Consider the following 16264-nt stretch of genomic DNA (forward strand, 5'->3'; position numbering starts at 1 on the left):
TATTGTTGTAAATAGATGAAAATAGGAGTTTCAACTTGTTTTATGCGAATGGTCTAATAGAAATTGTATATATACCATTAGGTCGTTAAATTAGGTAATACATATTTTATATGGATAGTGTAAATAATTTCTACATTACTCTTATATATATCTTCCCAAGATTAAGGTAAAACATTATACACACTACATAAAAAATATCTATAGCGACAATTAATTAACGGCAATAGTTTAATTATTGCTAAATATGTATTTTTAACGGAAATTAGCACTTTTTATAAATGTCCCTAAAGTCTATAGCGACATTGGGTTCAATGAGAATTAACTAATATCGGTAAAAACTTTAGCATTATTTGTTGATGTACATTTTATTGCCGCTAAAAGCTGTTTTTATTATAGTAATATCACACTTTTCAAAGTCACTTATGAAATTATACTTAATTGCTGTTGTATAAGATAAATTCAATTGAAACACAAGTCCAAACCAAAAATGAAATGAAACCGTCAAATGTACTCTCCATGCTTTTGCTGACATACAGAAAAATGCTTTTAGTCGAAGCTGCTGAGATGGCAAAATGTAATAGAATTTGATTGCTGTAAGCTTATGCAAAAAGAGGCTAAAGCTGGCAATCACTAAAGATACTATTAACTGAAAGCTACTTTATTCTCCTCAATATTCTTGATCTTATGCAACAATTTAATGGCAAGTTCTATGCATGAAAATAAGCTACCATGTCTTACAAGAAACCCCCCACCCACCCACCCCTACTCCTACCCACCCAGGCGGGATCCAGCTCTTCTAGTACGGGTTCTCGAGTATTCATTAACTTTTGCTCATATTTCGTATACATATTAAAAATTTCATTAAAACCTTATTAATATTTAATTTTGAACTCAATTATTTATCAACAACAACATAATTTAAAATTTTATAATAATAAATTTTAAATTTTGAATACGCCTTTCTCCACCCCATTTGACGGTTCTTCTTTGTTTTTTTCCCGGTATATACAGGTCATTTCTTGAACTTCACAAAAGCCCTTTAATTTCTTATACATATAAATATCACACATAACAAACACTTCTCTCTCGCTCTCATTATATAAAAAAACTAACCCCTTTTCTTTAATCTCTCAATCTCTTTCATTCTTTCATTTCTCTTCTTTCTTCATTTTCATTTTCTTCTTGTTTTTTTCAAGAAGTTGTGAATTTGGAGGAGAAGAAGAAGAAAAATAATAATATGGGGAGTGACTTGTTGCCTTTCTTGACTATGGTGGTTGTGCAATTAGGGTATGCAGGAATGAATATTATTTCAAAGCTTGCTATGGATTCAGGCATGAACCCTTTTGTTCATGTTGCTTACAGACAAATATTTGCTACCATTGCAATTACACCATTTGCTTATTTCTTGGAAAGGTACAAAATATACTGTGCCCATAAAATTAAATAACCTCTACAGTCTGTAAAAGTACTACTACCATTTATGACTTCTATTTTCTCTCCATGTCTCTTTTTCCAAGAATTTTACTAAAAGCTTAAATTGCATGCATATTATTCTACATATAATTTTGGTTGGGTGATTTTTTTCATGACTATATTTTTTTTATTATGAATTCTTGGAACCATGCAAAGGGTTCACGAAATAGACATGGCTTAACTAGCTTGCTTATTCATTTACACCTTCTTTATGCCTCGAATCTTGCATTTTCTTTTCTTTTCTTGATGTATTTAGTATGATCTTATCTTTTCTATTTTCCTTGTTTTTTTTCCCCAAAAGGCATGTATATTTTTCATTGTGAAGGAGAAAGAAAATGGAAGAAACAAATTTACAAAAAGGTTTCATGTCATGTGTATATATATTTATATATATACATTACTAGACATCTTCAGTGCTTAAAAAAAGAAATGATAATACATACATAACTATATATAGTTTAGCCAGAAATATAATCACATAAGCCACATTTTTCTATGCTATAAAAATATTTGGATTAAGTACGTTTATCTTTTTGTATTTCATTTTATATTCTGAAGTGTTTTTTTACGTATATGTTTTGTGCAGAAAAACAAGGCCAAAGTTAACTCCATCCGTCCTTTTCCAGATTTTCTTGTGCTCTATTTTTGGGTGTGTAACTTCTTCAACCTTAATTTCTAATTAGATGCAAAAAAAATTGCTTTGAAATTTAAAAAGAAAATCTGATGAAAGGCTCAATTGTTATGATTTTGCAGGGTTAGTATGAACCAAATAACATACTTTGTTGGCCTCAAGAATACTACTCCAACTATTTCATGTGCTTTGTCAAATCTAACCCCAGCTGTCACTTTTCTTCTAGCTATCCCTTTTGGGTAATCATTCCTTCTAATTACTATTATGATCTCATTAATCAGTTACTAATTTGGATTTTATTTAAGTACTCCTCTGTCCAATTTATGTGACATAGTTGGAATATTAAGATTCAAACTTCTAAATTTTGAACGTTAATTCGGACGTTTATATTTTTGTCAGGTTAGAAAGAGTGGGACTTGGGAGTAAAGCAGGACAAACAAAGATGTTAGGAACAATATTATGTGTAGGAGGTGCTATGTTATTGTCATTTTACCATGGATCTATTGTTCAAATTGATCAACCAAACATCCATTGGAAATATGCACAAGAAATGACACAAAACAAAACCACCAACAACCATGGGAATTTCATATTAGGCCCTTTTCTCCTCATAGTTAGTGCTGTTTCTTGGGGGATTTGGTCCATCCTTCAGGTAACAAATTTTAATTTTCTTCAATATTATCCTAGTTAATTAATTCTTATAATTTTCCAATTGATATGTTAATATTGTTGGTCAGGCAAAATTAAGCATGGTGTATGCAGCTCCTTATTCTAGCTCAGCATTGATGTGTCTAATGGCTAGTTTTCAATGTGTGATCGTTGGCTTTTGCTTTGATCATAATATATCTGATTGGTCTTTGAGCCACAGCATCAGAGCTGTCTCTGCTATTTACGCGGTACAAATTTTATTTATATACACTTTAACTATAAATTAAAAACTTTTACGAGTTTATAGTGTACTTTAACATGTAGTAACAGATAACCATGTGATTTCTATCGATCTTATAAAATATATTGATTGTGTAAAAATTCTTTACTCATATTAATTAAATCCCTATTATAAGTATTCAAAAAGTGGACTAACCTTTTACCTTAATTTAAAATTACAGGGAGTGGTGTGCACTGCATTAGCTTATTGCTTAATGTCATGGTGCATAGAAAGAAAAGGTCCTTTATATGTTTCTGTATTCAATCCACTATTGCTAGTAATTGTGGCTATTCTCAGCTGGGCTTTGCTTCAAGAGAAAATCTACATCGGAACGTAAGTTAATTAAAACTATATATTATATTTTATTAATCATCGTCATTATTTGAACTAATTAATGTGTATTTTTGGAAACTTTCAGGGTTGTAGGGTCAGTTCTGATAGTATTGGGACTTTATGGAGTACTTTGGGGAAAAAATAACGAGTTGAAGCCAATCAAATTTGATGAAGAAATTGGTGATGATAAAGAAAAACAGAAAAAGGACATGGAAATGCAGTTGCAGCATTAAAAATGCATGGACTTTATGAAGTAGTTGTAGAAGAATAGTATTTAGCTGACCATGCCTAAAAACTTTCTTGTATCATTACATCACTACCATTGCTCTTAGTTCACAAATATAATCAGGTCTTTTCATTGTTATAACTTTATACATTGAAAAAAAATTATCAAAGAAAATGGAACAAATTAAAATCAATGAGGGGAATTTTAGTATAACTCAGCGTCGGGGTTTGATTTTCCATCTTGTAATCCTATGCATGTATCTCCTTCCCCTTCCCCCATTTTTTCTTTAAAGAAAATAATTAATTTCAATAATTTAAAAGGTAAAATCATTTTACACTCGTTTTTTGTCCATCACAAAAGCAGTTTTTTTCACGATTTACATCTGATACATTTTCTTTATTTAATTCTAATTCGATTTATTTGATTATAACGTGTGCTCGAATTGAGAATTTATTTACTAAATTAGAATATTACTTCTATCATGCACACATATAGTACTTAACTCTACATGGTTAAATCATGTTTTGTACATGTTTCGGTTTCAATTTTGTATAATATTAATGTAGTTTTAGTCCATTTTATTTTTACCTATTTTTTGTTTTAATAGTTTGCAAATCATCGGTACTACTGGAAACTTTGAAGGGCTTACAATATCACGTACTATGGTACTATATAGCATGTACCCTTACTTTAATTTATCATTTGATAATAGTAAATGCTTAATAATATGTTAGCGTTTGGCCACAAATTTTTAAGTACTTTTGGCAATTTTTTTTTTTGGATGAAGTTTCATAATGCGTTTATTAGCATAGATTTTGGGAAAAATATTTGGCATTTTAAAAAAATATGATTTATATCCATAAGTTATAAAAATTATTAAAATTATCCATAAGTTTGATTATCATTTTATAATGAATATGTTTCGTTAGAAAATAACCTTATAACATAATTAATGACAATCAACAACAACAAAAACAACAATATGTGCAAGAACAGTACAATAATTACATAATCAAACTTGTCACTCATTCATGATTAATTATAACACATTAAAACAAGTTATTCTTTTTAATGGAGTTAGTTATAGATAGATATTAATTAAAATTAATAGATGGTGGGTGTTTTTATAAAATATAAAAAAATTGAGTTAATTTTTAAATTTTTAAAAATTTTCAAATACTAGAATTCGACCCAAATTCTGATTTTTTCTGGAACTTGGGATATTTGCCAAATATATTTGTATACGACCAAACACTAATTCCCAAATTTGTTTTCAATTTTTTCTCAAATATATTTGTTGACAAATGGCACACTTTGATGCATACAGAATGAACTTTTTCAAATTTTGAAATTTAAGCCTAAACAACCCCAATTTTATATCAACGACCTATCAACGTATTTTTTTTAATTTCATAAATGGATATGCTAAATCATTTATCTATATACTAATAGATAGATTGACCGATGAATTCGCACATGAGATCTACCCAACAACCAGTAGCTATCAACTTTTCTATGATAAACTCCCTTAACGACAACTTCTTCTCAAGTAATTGCTTTTTTATTTTATACAAAATATCATATACGAGTAAATGTTTGACGACTGTCAGAAAAATAAATTCTTATGATAGTATTTAAAGATTATCAAAGTGTAATAGCATGTAATAACCCGCTTATATAAGATCCAATTTTAACATTACGTGACTATTCATTACGTGTTATTACTCTAAAAAGAGTAAATCTTGTTAGTTTTTAAAAATAAATTAGTTTAATTGAATGATTTAAGTAATTTTCAGGAATTATGAACTATAAGTAATATTTTTTGTATATATTTATATAAAAATTACATTCAAATGTAAATATTATTTACAGCGTAAAAAAATCCAATTCCTCCTTGGCCCTTGCACATTTGACGTAACTTAGGCCTCATTTGGTCTCAAATTCCAAAATATTCTTAACAAGTTATTTTTGAGAGAAATTTTGGTGAAATTCCAATCATGCGTTTGGCTCTAAGTTTTGATAAAATTTTAAAAAATATTATTTTATACCCATAAGTTCTAAAAATTATTTTTAAATACCCATAAGTTTGTGTTATCATTTTATAATGAACATGTTCCATTAAAAAAAACTTATAACATAATTGATAACAATCAACAACAACAAAATAGCATTATAGGCAAGAGCAATACATTAATCGAATTAAAAACAATTTTTTTTTCCAAATCTTTTCACTCAAACTATTCTTTTTCGGAGGAGGTAATACCAAATTATTCTTTTATAAAATCTTGGTTGATCATATTAATAGAGTAGATTGGTAGATAATATTTAGTTGAAATTAATAAATGATTGGTGTTTTTATAAAATATAAAGGTTTGGGATTATTTTTAATTTTTTAAAACTTTCCAAGTTTCCAACTCGGAGATTTTGCCAAAAATATTTGCCAAGTAATAATAAACTGTATAGAGAAATATAAATTTCTAAATATTTTTTAATTTTTTTTCCAAAAATTATTTGGGACCAAAGAATATCTTAATATTTGAAAATTCAAAATTGTGTAAATTTAATATGGCTGACATTAAAAGGATATTTCCGACCATCCTTGAGGCTTGCGCTAAAACACGAAGAGAACATCCAAAGGTTCCCCATTTCTTGTCAATTACAAAGGGCAGTTTTTTTCTAGATCTACTGCCCCTTTTCTCTCTCTCTCTCTCTCCTTCTTTCTCTCTTTGATTCATTGTAAGATCTCTCTCCTCCATCTCCCTTCAATAACAATTGATTTGACAAAGTTTATGTATGTATCTCTTTCTTGATTGAAAAGTTTATGGAATTGAAGATCTGGATTTAGTCTTTTTGGATCTGGGATTTTTATAAAGTTTTCATCTTTGTATGTTTGTTCTATGTATTTTTATTGATTTAATATGCTTTCTTGATCTGGGTTGTTGTTCTTTTTGATAAATGGATCCGTATGTTATTAGTTATGTTAGTTCCCAAGATCCGATTTAAGTACAGGGGTTCTTGATTCTTTTGATTGTTAAACTTGTTGCTATTGGCTCTCTCGATGAATAAAGGACCGTTGAAATTTATCATGAAATCTTTTGAAAAAGGTTGTAAAAGTTGCTTTTTTGATACATCAAATGCATTGAAAATGAAGGCTGAAAGTATGTTAAGAGGAGTACCACACCATGATTTGGATTTATGTTGGATTGAGATCACAATTTTGTTCTCATTATACAATGATTGTGCATTTATGTGATTTGAATCTTATTTTTGGTCCAACAGGCATTGAAAAAAGATGGGTTTATCATTCGGAAAGCTTTTCAGTCGGCTGTTTGCCAAGAAGGAGATGCGTATTCTGATGGTTGGTCTTGATGCAGCTGGTAAAACCACCATATTGTACAAGCTCAAGCTGGGAGAGATTGTTACCACTATTCCTACCATTGGTAATTTATGTTGTGTGTATTGTAGATGTTTTATTGCTTGCAGAACTGATAGATGGCTATTATCTTAACATTGTCGTTGTGTTTTTGTTATGAGTAATTTCTGTTGTTATTCGAGTTTTTGCCAAAAATATCCCCAAATTATACACACAATTTAAACTACACCCTTTAAGTATCCATGTGAATACAAAACATCCTAGGCTTCATCGTTCCATTACACATTTTTACAAAGATTAACAGAACAATCACGTGCAAGACACATACCATCCCCAAAACATCCATTGCCTGATCATAGTATTACAGAGTTTCTATGCAATAGCCTCCAATGGAATACTATATAGTAGTAGAGCTTGTTGAACACATTGGTTTAACCACCAATAAAATTCCAAACTAGACAAGTCAATAATCAAAACTATCTTCTGGTCAGCAAAATTTACTACTTTAATAAGAAGCTAGCAACTGTGCCCCCATTAAAAAAACAAATCTAACTGATTCTTCAGCAATATACTTGTGAGTACTCCTTTCTGCAGACTGACATAATCTCACTAGAACCTAGTGGCACAGGAAAACCAGCACTGTTTAACTTCTGGGACTAAGCTTCTATGACCAGTTGTAAAACCGTAAAAGAGATCTTAGCTTTAAACAGCGACATAGCAAAAACCTCTTGGCTCGTAAGGTTAAAGGATCCCATATCCTTTGTTGGTCATTTTCTTCAGCAAACTATACATTTAAGAGACGTGCCTAACATTTGTTGATAATTCAGAGCATGCCAAACTTCCATCTTCAGCATGTAGTAAGATATAAGGAACCCTTCAAGACATTTGTTGATAAATCAGGGTACAGAAAGCTATGCAGCAGGGACCGGGCAAGGAATATTTTGGGATGTCACTTGCATGAGATTGCTGGTTCCATTAGTTTTACCAGTGTGTGACAGAAGTTGTAACTGAATGATGAAACGAGATAACTCTGAGAAACATTAAGGATGTCTTTTGTTCAAAGTGATAGTTTAAGGATGTTTTTAGGTGGTCGTATAGCTTAAGGATGCTTTTTCCAAAAACTGTTGCTGTTCTGTTGCCAAAAATCTCTATAACTTGAATACATGTCCTCTGTTTCTAGCAGCATGGTTCTTGTGCTGCAGATACACGTTTGTCTTATTTGTGCTGATGCAAGCTATTGCTCTTAATGGTATCTGCAATAACTTTCTTTATCAGGATTCAATGTGGAGACTGTTGAGTACAAGAACATTAGCTTCACTGTCTGGGATGTTGGGGGTCAGGACAAGGTACTTAATGCCATAAACCAAAGTGCTATGCTCTCTGCAATATCTGACATTAGTTCTTCTTCATTGAGTTTGGCTGACTTTATACTGACCTTACTTCAAGTTGCAAGTTAAAGGAAGAACATTTCTGGTTTGGAATTATTATCCTTCTCTTACTAGCGTTTCAGATTCACCAGGCTTATTTTTCTGATTTTTCGCTAGATGTTCCTGCTCTCCAGAATAACAGAAATATAAAATCAAGAAATGATCTTTTGTTCTGTATCATTGAATTCTAGCTCTCTGCTGCTATCAACTACATACTTATCTAGAATCTGCAGTTATGCAATGACTTCTATTAGATGATGGACAAGGGTTATCTTGTTCTATCTAGTCAATTATTTAGGATTGTGAATGGAGTTTCACCTTTAGATACTATGGCATGACTTTTTTCGGATATTGACAATAATCCATGTTGTCTGTTGTTCCTTGTCAAATTTCTTGCTCTTCCAGATCAGACCATTGTGGAGGCATTACTTCCAAAACACACAAGGACTTATCTTTGTGGTTGATAGTAATGATCGTGATCGTGTTGTTGAGGCTAGAGATGAACTGCATCGGATGTTGAATGAGGTATGCAACACACATCTCTCTTTCTTTTGGTTAAGACTATATTGTGTCTTGGGGTGGCCCAGTCTGGTCCATACACAATATATATCCAGAAATAGGCCCGTGGAGCACTTGAAAATCTGAAATGATCTGTATTTACCAACTTTCTGTTCTAGTTAACATCTTAGAGTTGGTTCCTTTCACTCATACCCTATTTTGAATGAATTTTGCCAATGTATGCATAGGATGAACTGAGAGATGCTGTGCTGCTTGTGTTTGCTAACAAGCAAGATCTTCCAAATGCTATGAATGCTGCTGAGATTACTGACAAGCTTGGTTTGCACTCTCTCCGTCAACGTCACTGGTATGTACTATATAGTGTTTTCTTATTTGTAACATATTCACGTATATGTGCTTATTAAGCATGGTGCTGGAGATTAATATGGCTTGCATGTGCTACCAAATGCTGAATCTATGTTTTTCTATGGCAGGTACATTCAGAGCACATGTGCTACATCTGGAGAAGGGTTGTATGAGGGGCTTGACTGGCTGTCAAACAACATTGCAAACAAGGTATGGGAGCGCATTATCATATTAGATTTTATTTGTCACTTAAATTTGCTCTAATATTCCAATGACCTTGTTTTTGCAGGGTTGAATATGAGATCCATGATTTTTGCAGCTATGTTTTTGTCAATATAGACTTCAACAATGTCTAGAGCACTTGTGCACCTGCTGATCTTTCTTATGCGAGATAGATCCACTTATCGCTATTTTTTTCAGTACATTTTCCTTTCCTTAAAAGAATGGTACTTTACAGCAACTTTAGTTGAATTCATGTAATATTTTGCACTCTGAGTTTACATATTCTCAATGACTCTGCTTTCGACATTTTGTTTTAATTAAGACTCGATGTTCTCTCCCAGTGTTCCTTGGTTTTAGTTGGTGCTGCTTTTTTTGTACTGCTGATGAGCAGATCTTTACTATTTCTTGTGCTATCTACTAAACAAAATTCAGTTGGAACTATTTTGTTTGGTTGAGAATTTTAGGCCTTGCAAGGTCTATGACAACTTTATAACAAGGAAGCTTAATAATGTTTAAGCTTTCAGAGCAGACTTGTGATAATCTAACTATGATATAACTTAAACCTACACTAAACTGACTGCCAATTATTATGTAACTTTCACCAACACTAAAATGACTGTCAATTATTACTAGTGTCCGATCTACTGTTAACCTGAACTAGTTCGATTCTGAGTAATTGTATGACTTATATTCACGCAATTTTAGCTTTAATTTTGTCCCATTTTAGAACCTTCAATACATGACATTACCTATGCACTTGGAGGTGTACGTTACATATCAAATCATGCCTCTCAGTTTTTCCTCTCTGTGTGTTAATTGTACCTTTGACCTTTGACGCATGTGATCATTTATAATGTTATACTATACACTTCTAGCTTTAATGTCAATATTTTTATAACCCCCTTCTAAAACTTCCACCTGAATAATTGAATTGTCAGCATTTTAGACACTATAATCTAAATCTAGTCTGACCTTGCATTAAATTTATCCTTAATACTCAATTCTTCATTCTTTTCCATAATTCAAACTTTTGGTTGATTTGCTCGGGAATTTCGAAATTAACACAATATCGTACGGGTGAACCTACAAAAGCATGAAACATCAATCACAACTTGGAAAAACATTTGGGCTCGCAATGTGTTTACAAAATTCAACCTATACAATTTATAAGATTACACCAACTTTTTATTCCAAACAAGAATATATAGAGAATATGTATACAAACCAAACACCAGAGATAATTCTATTCTACAAATTTAAAACTTTATTAGTCCTAGTTTCATGGTCATCTGACCAGAAAGAATGAAATGGTAAAATACGTTGACACCAGTTCCAAAGAAGGGTGCATCAGTTCTCTTTATCTAAGAACACGGTTTGCGCTTAAGAAAAAATTTTCCTCACCAGCAATAGTAGAATGTAGTGTTCCACCAGCCCAACCATTGTTTAATGGACGACCAGCAGCACGACCTGGATCTCCCCCTACCACTCGAGTGCCCTCAACTTGTTTTTCGTATTCCGGAAGGCCCTTTGCCTTCCTCTCTTTCCTTCGTTTCCTCTCCTCGTCTCTTTCTTTCCTCAGCCATCTCTCTACTGTCCTCTGTATATCCAGGTAGAACGACCATGCAAAGTCCATATGAGAAAAATTGTCACAGTATATATCATATGCTTCAGTCATAATGTCCAGGTATGAAATCAAATCATCTATCGATGTGACCTCTAGCTAAGAGTATGAGAGGAAATATGTTTTGAGCTTTCAAAAACCTGAATGAGGTTCTATTTTGGATCTTACATTTTCTAAATACACCAGAACTTACCATTAGTGACAAATTGCTGATCTGCTTCACCTTGTCCATTGGCATTGCTAATTGCAGCTTCCCATGAGCCACATATATCTGCAAATAATACAATTATATTAACCATCACCTTGTTGATCTTTTAAGAAGCTAATTCTTAACTTCTCGAGGAATCCTTTAGGAACAAATTCAAACTTGAAAAGGAATGTAAGTATGATGAGATTGGGTTATGCACATTCTGATTCTCAACTTCTCAAAATACTTCAATTGGGTCGTCTCAGACCTTCTAATTGGTATTTATCTCAAGATCCAAAGATAAAGCAAGAGGTAAGTAAGCGTCAGCATTCAGCTCTTACCATATGAGAAGGCCAATTCTCAAGACCATCAAAAATGTGTGTTGCATAAATTATTGTAGCGCCTCGCTCTTCACATTCTTTGATCAGAAATTTCAAAAGATCAGCCCTTGCAAGAACATCTAGATCAACTGTTATCTCATCAAGAAGTAGTACCTAGACAAGCAGGTTTCCATCTTATGTCAACGTTGTCATCAAGTAATTTGTAACAGTTAAAAGGTAATGTTTTTCACTTGGTGAAAGTATTTACAGATATACCTTGAATGGTTTCAGAAGACCCATACATATCTGTACTCTTCTTCTTTGCCCATCAGATGATTTGTGCATTCTCCAGGACAGATCGATACCAAGAACCTTCATGAACATAAGATTAAGAATATTAACATATGCTTATTAGTTGTTTGCATATTAGATGAGTTCACTACAATCAGCTTTTATCAAAGATAAATAACTGTAAAAGGTAACAGCCACCCGAAAAAAGTTAAGAGGTCTAAATTGCCTTCCCCAGTTTTCAGTGCATGTGTGTGTATTTATTTATTTCTCGTTAGTAACTTTTATCATGGTACAAAGTTAGAGCACTCCCACTTGTCATGAGAGACAGAATTCTGATTAAGCCTGGAGAATTAGTAAGAAGATAAAAAAAGAACCACAAAGAGAGATAGTGTTTCCAGCATGTGGTCTATATGCCTTTATCAGTTTACCTCAAAACACTAGCAAAAAATTTTCAAATGTTCACGGGTTTAGTGCTGTTACGCTTTGAGGGTATTGGAAAAGAATCATAAAGAGGGATTAGCAGCACAAATTAATATACGCCAATAGAGGTTCTTCGAAACTGTGAAATAAGATGAGAGCAAAGTATACCAAATACCAAGAGGGCCCTTTCTTTTTTCAATTTGATAGAGTTTCAGTGTTAAATCTCCCTTAAAACATGTTGATATCTCCAACCATATTTTTTTCAAAATAATTTTGTTGAATCAGACACCGAGATGACGTCAGAAATTATTTGCAAATGAGTGAGTGGCTCAACCACCATCCATCTATTTCAATCATCTATAACACAGTGGTAGCCTTTCTTCATGCCAAAAGAATATATGAACTAGAAAGATGGATATTTATATTCCTGAGCAAGCCCCATCTACCTGAAATCTTATCAGTTACCATCTCACCATGACTTGGACTTTGGGTTACATGTGTATGTTGAGATTTAGTTAATAGTGTGGATATTTACACCTGATGAAGGCCAATCAAGACACATTTTCTAAAGTTCATAAAATGAAGAAGCCAATTGTGAGTAGAGATGATTTGACCATTGCAGAAAAGGGTCGAATGTATACAGCAAAGCAGTATGAGAAAATTGTGCTCAGGTTAGTTCTATGCTTCATTGATTTTGCACAGGCAGACACTTTGAAGAAGAAAAGAGAGATGGCTGCAGTGATTGTTGATTGCACAAGCAGAGATATACAAAGAAACAAGGTAAGTGTTTCTTATAAACTCTGATACCATGAGAATTTGTCAAATGTAGCGCAAGACTTGAGAGCTACGCATGTATATTTTGATCAATATTTAGAAATAGACTTACAGCTGGCATGCTAACTCCTGATTGCTGCGGGAGTACAAAACCTAGTTAATATAGGAGTCCTGACAGGATTACTGGATCATAAGAATTGTATTATTGTTTAGTAAATTGTTCAAATGCCAAACAGTAATATATGGGTGGCACGGTGGGGCTCAGCCTGTCATACTGCACAAATGAGAACATATTTGGAAGAGGAAACAATGAAGCTAAATGAAGAGTGATTTCAGGTGGAGAGTTGGCTTTGTCTGGCAAAAAAATAACTATTGTACATCTCTTTTGTGAGGAGAGGCATCAAGTACACCGACATTTTGTGCCATGATGCCATCCGTCTCGTTCAATTTTCAAAAAAGTTATATAATCTAACTGCACTGTTTTCATGGATAATGGATAGATCGAGTAATTAAGTATTTCTACCAGCTTTTTAAAATAGGCTTCTAGAGATCCAAATAAGAGTTAGTTATGCAGTCAAATTGCTCCACCACTCCAGTAAATTGTTTCATGTCTACAGAAACAAAACTAATGGCATTTCATAGACAAAAATCCAAATGTCCGAGAAAAGAAATAATGCCACACGTGCTTTTATAATTTGCAAGGACATGTCAATGTATTGCATTTATGGATGGGCTTCGCTATCGAGCAAGGAATATATGATACATTCTTTTTGAGTTGCCCTAGTCTGAAAGGGAGTAGTTATAACAATAAAAAATCTAGCATAACAAAGGCCCCATGGGACTTTTATAAATTCCACGCAGATAACAATTGTTCATTTTTATCCGTACCTTAATCAGTTCATCTCGTCTTTGTGGATCAGTTCCTGTAACCCCAAAAATCATTTTCTCAGCAGAAACATCCATTTGGATAGGCACCTCAAATCCAGCAAACGCAACTTCTCTCCTCCACTGCAAAACAGAAAGCACAGCAGAACTTAGTTTTCTACTTTGGTAATCAATTTCGGAATTCACAAGTTCATTTGAAAGATGTGGCACGTTTGTTTTTCGGAGACAGGTTTAATCAAGCATAAACAAGATGTTAGCACTGTAATAGCATATTACTTTTATAACTAAAATCTTCTTGCAAAGTACCATATTACATGTAGAAACTAGCAACAAATAAATGAGAGAAACCATGTTACAGAGATTGAATTTCAAAGCTGATTCCAAATAGAACTCCAACTAAGGAAGTACGTAACCTTTGTTAAACATAACGGCAGAGAACTTAGTTCTGCTGGAATTTATTGAATTGTACATAAGACAACTGCCAAGTTCCAATACATGCATTTAACAAACTAAAGAAGCTAACAGTCCTCAAAATATATTAAACCACAAAAAGATAGACAAGGAACAAAGCAAGAGAAAAGACACCTCTCCACCAAGATAACTGAGGTCTCCAGAAGCCGTTAAAGCAGTGTCATGAAATGCAGATCTTCCAAGCACTCTGACCATGTCTGGTTCTACCATATGCTTTCCTCCCAATATCTTCAGAATTGTAGTCTTCCCTATCAAAACAACATGTCTCTCAGAATGTTTCTACTGTGTTTGGTTAGCTATGTTTTCTACATTTTCTAGCAAAATGAGCAAGATAACATTCTCTTCCTTATGGAAGCAATCCTTTAGCATAGACAATTCTTACTCCATATGCTCACTACCATAGACAACTAAAAATTGTAGTCACCCTTTAATACTAAACAAGTATATGTCAAAACACTATCCTTATTCCATATCTTGCACATTCTACAATTACCCTGGGTTAGCACCTTCTATATCTAATCAAACAGTGGAAACATGATAAAAGAAAATGATTTCCAAGAGTAATTTTTTTCACGAGAAAAAAGAAAGACATTTTCATCAATACCAAAGCCCAAAGGCGCCCTAATATTTCGGAATTGGAGAATAGCAGCAAAGAGAAACAAGTTTAAAGCAACCCCTTTTGAATTCTTGATTATACTAAAGAGAGCAAATTCAAATTTCAATGTGTGGAAGAGGAATAGAACCTGCGCCATTAGATCCGACAAGAAGGCAGCGGTCACCGGGATAAAGGGTAAGATTGAAATCATCTATCAAAGGGGTAGATCCGGGAGGCGGATGGCCATCGATACCAGGGTAGGTGAATCTGAGGTTGCTGATCTCCACTGATGGCTTTTTGTCTTCCTTTAACGCCATAACCTTTCAAGTGTTCGATGAAATGCGGTAGAGAAATAGAGTAAAGAGAGTATTAATTCAGCTTGTAACACAGGTTAATATAGTGATTAGAAAAAGAGAGAAGGAATGTGAATGTGAAAGGATATGCAAGATTCAGCCATGGCCACGTTCTTTGCTTATTTCCCACGTATATATACTTTCCCTTCCAACTACTATACGTCTATACCTGCAACTCGCCGACGGGCGACAGAAGTTCAATGGTCTGAATTTAATGGCACAGTTGGAAAACTTATTTTATTAGTACGTCTTTTTCTAAATGGTTGTTGATTATTGTGAGTTATATATTTTTATCTAATTTTAAAATATATAATTTTTATTTCAAATTTTTTGAAGCTTTTGTTTTTAAATTCACGATTAAACTTAATAGTTTTGATTCTTGAAATTTCAACTTTGTTATATAAGTTGAAATAAAAAGAGTAAGAGACACCAATACCATATATAGTGAAATTTCACAAAATGAGATTGCGAGAGAGTAGAGTGTATGCAGGATAGACCTTAGTACTACCTCTCCGAGATAGAAATATTGCTTTTGAAAAATACTGGGTTCAAGCACATAGAAGCATAAATCAAAGGAAAACCATTAAAGCTAATAGCAAAGCAATGCGGAAAAGATATGTAATGAACCGTAACAATAACAATAAGGAGTGGTCACCTAAACACAATAATTTTAGGTTATATTTTATGTATATATTAAGATAGTTTTTCAACATTTATTAAATTTAATTATTCTTGTATCTTATTAACTTGAAATAATTATAAAAATTCATAATTTTAAAAAATTCTCATATATAAAAATAAAATCTCTTATAAAAAAATATAAACCAAAAATAAATCTATAAAAAGTTGCATACCGAATCTCTTTTCGAA

General features: G+C 32.7%; 2 protein-coding genes and 1 pseudogene across 4 annotated transcripts; 2 read left to right on the forward strand and 1 right to left on the reverse strand.

Moving 5' to 3' along the window:
• The first annotated feature begins 1070 nt into the window (after window positions 1–1070).
• On the forward strand, window positions 1071–3787 carry LOC129884636 (WAT1-related protein At1g09380). The gene is made up of 7 exons (XM_055958919.1): window positions 1071–1413; window positions 2060–2122; window positions 2227–2343; window positions 2504–2756; window positions 2842–3000; window positions 3214–3365; window positions 3451–3787. Exons 1-7 carry the CDS (start codon window positions 1238–1240, stop codon window positions 3596–3598), a joined length of 1068 nt encoding a protein of 355 aa, XP_055814894.1. The 5' UTR covers window positions 1071–1237; the 3' UTR covers window positions 3599–3787.
• A 2386-nt stretch (window positions 3788–6173) lies between these two features.
• On the forward strand, window positions 6174–9817 carry LOC129886058 (ADP-ribosylation factor 1-like). Of its 2 annotated transcripts, none has more exons than XM_055960581.1 (7): window positions 6174–6327; window positions 6871–7031; window positions 8240–8310; window positions 8797–8916; window positions 9138–9256; window positions 9384–9465; window positions 9545–9817. In XM_055960581.1, the coding sequence occupies exons 2-7, from the start codon at window positions 6884–6886 to the stop codon at window positions 9548–9550; spliced, it is 546 nt and encodes a 181-aa protein (XP_055816556.1). In that variant the 5' UTR covers window positions 6174–6327; window positions 6871–6883; the 3' UTR covers window positions 9551–9817. The 2 variants fall into 2 exon arrangements, with proteins under 2 accessions (XP_055816556.1, XP_055816557.1); XM_055960582.1 differs by having other exon boundaries at window positions 6197–6382.
• Window positions 9818–11020: 1203 nt separating this feature from the next.
• On the reverse strand, window positions 11021–15619 carry LOC129886059 (ABC transporter I family member 20-like; annotated as a pseudogene). The gene is made up of 7 exons (XR_008766175.1): window positions 15190–15619; window positions 14561–14694; window positions 13979–14098; window positions 11882–11977; window positions 11627–11779; window positions 11292–11369; window positions 11021–11074 (listed from the first exon to the last, which is right to left on the reverse strand). The product of XR_008766175.1 is annotated as an ABC transporter I family member 20-like (transcript).
• Between the last annotated feature and the right edge of the window lie 645 nt (window positions 15620–16264).

Source organism: Solanum dulcamara, chromosome 4 (assembly GCF_947179165.1).
Source record: "Solanum dulcamara chromosome 4, daSolDulc1.2, whole genome shotgun sequence".
NCBI classification, from domain to species: Eukaryota; Viridiplantae; Streptophyta; class Magnoliopsida; order Solanales; family Solanaceae; genus Solanum; species Solanum dulcamara.

Coding starts and splice junctions, on each gene's coding strand:
- LOC129884636 (XM_055958919.1), top strand. CDS start 1,238: ATGGGGAGTGACTTGTTGCCTTTCTTGACTATGGTGGTTGTGCAATTA. Junction 2,123..2,226: donor TTCTTGTGCTCTATTTTTGG/GTGTGTAACTTC, acceptor ATGATTTTGCAG/GGTTAGTATGAACCAAATAA. Junction 3,366..3,450: donor GAGAAAATCTACATCGGAAC/GTAAGTTAATTA, acceptor GGAAACTTTCAG/GGTTGTAGGGTCAGTTCTGA.
- LOC129886058 (XM_055960581.1), top strand. CDS start 6,884: ATGGGTTTATCATTCGGAAAGCTTTTCAGTCGGCTGTTTGCCAAGAAG. Junction 7,032..8,239: donor TACCACTATTCCTACCATTG/GTAATTTATGTT, acceptor TTTCTTTATCAG/GATTCAATGTGGAGACTGTT. Junction 8,917..9,137: donor TGCATCGGATGTTGAATGAG/GTATGCAACACA, acceptor ATGTATGCATAG/GATGAACTGAGAGATGCTGT.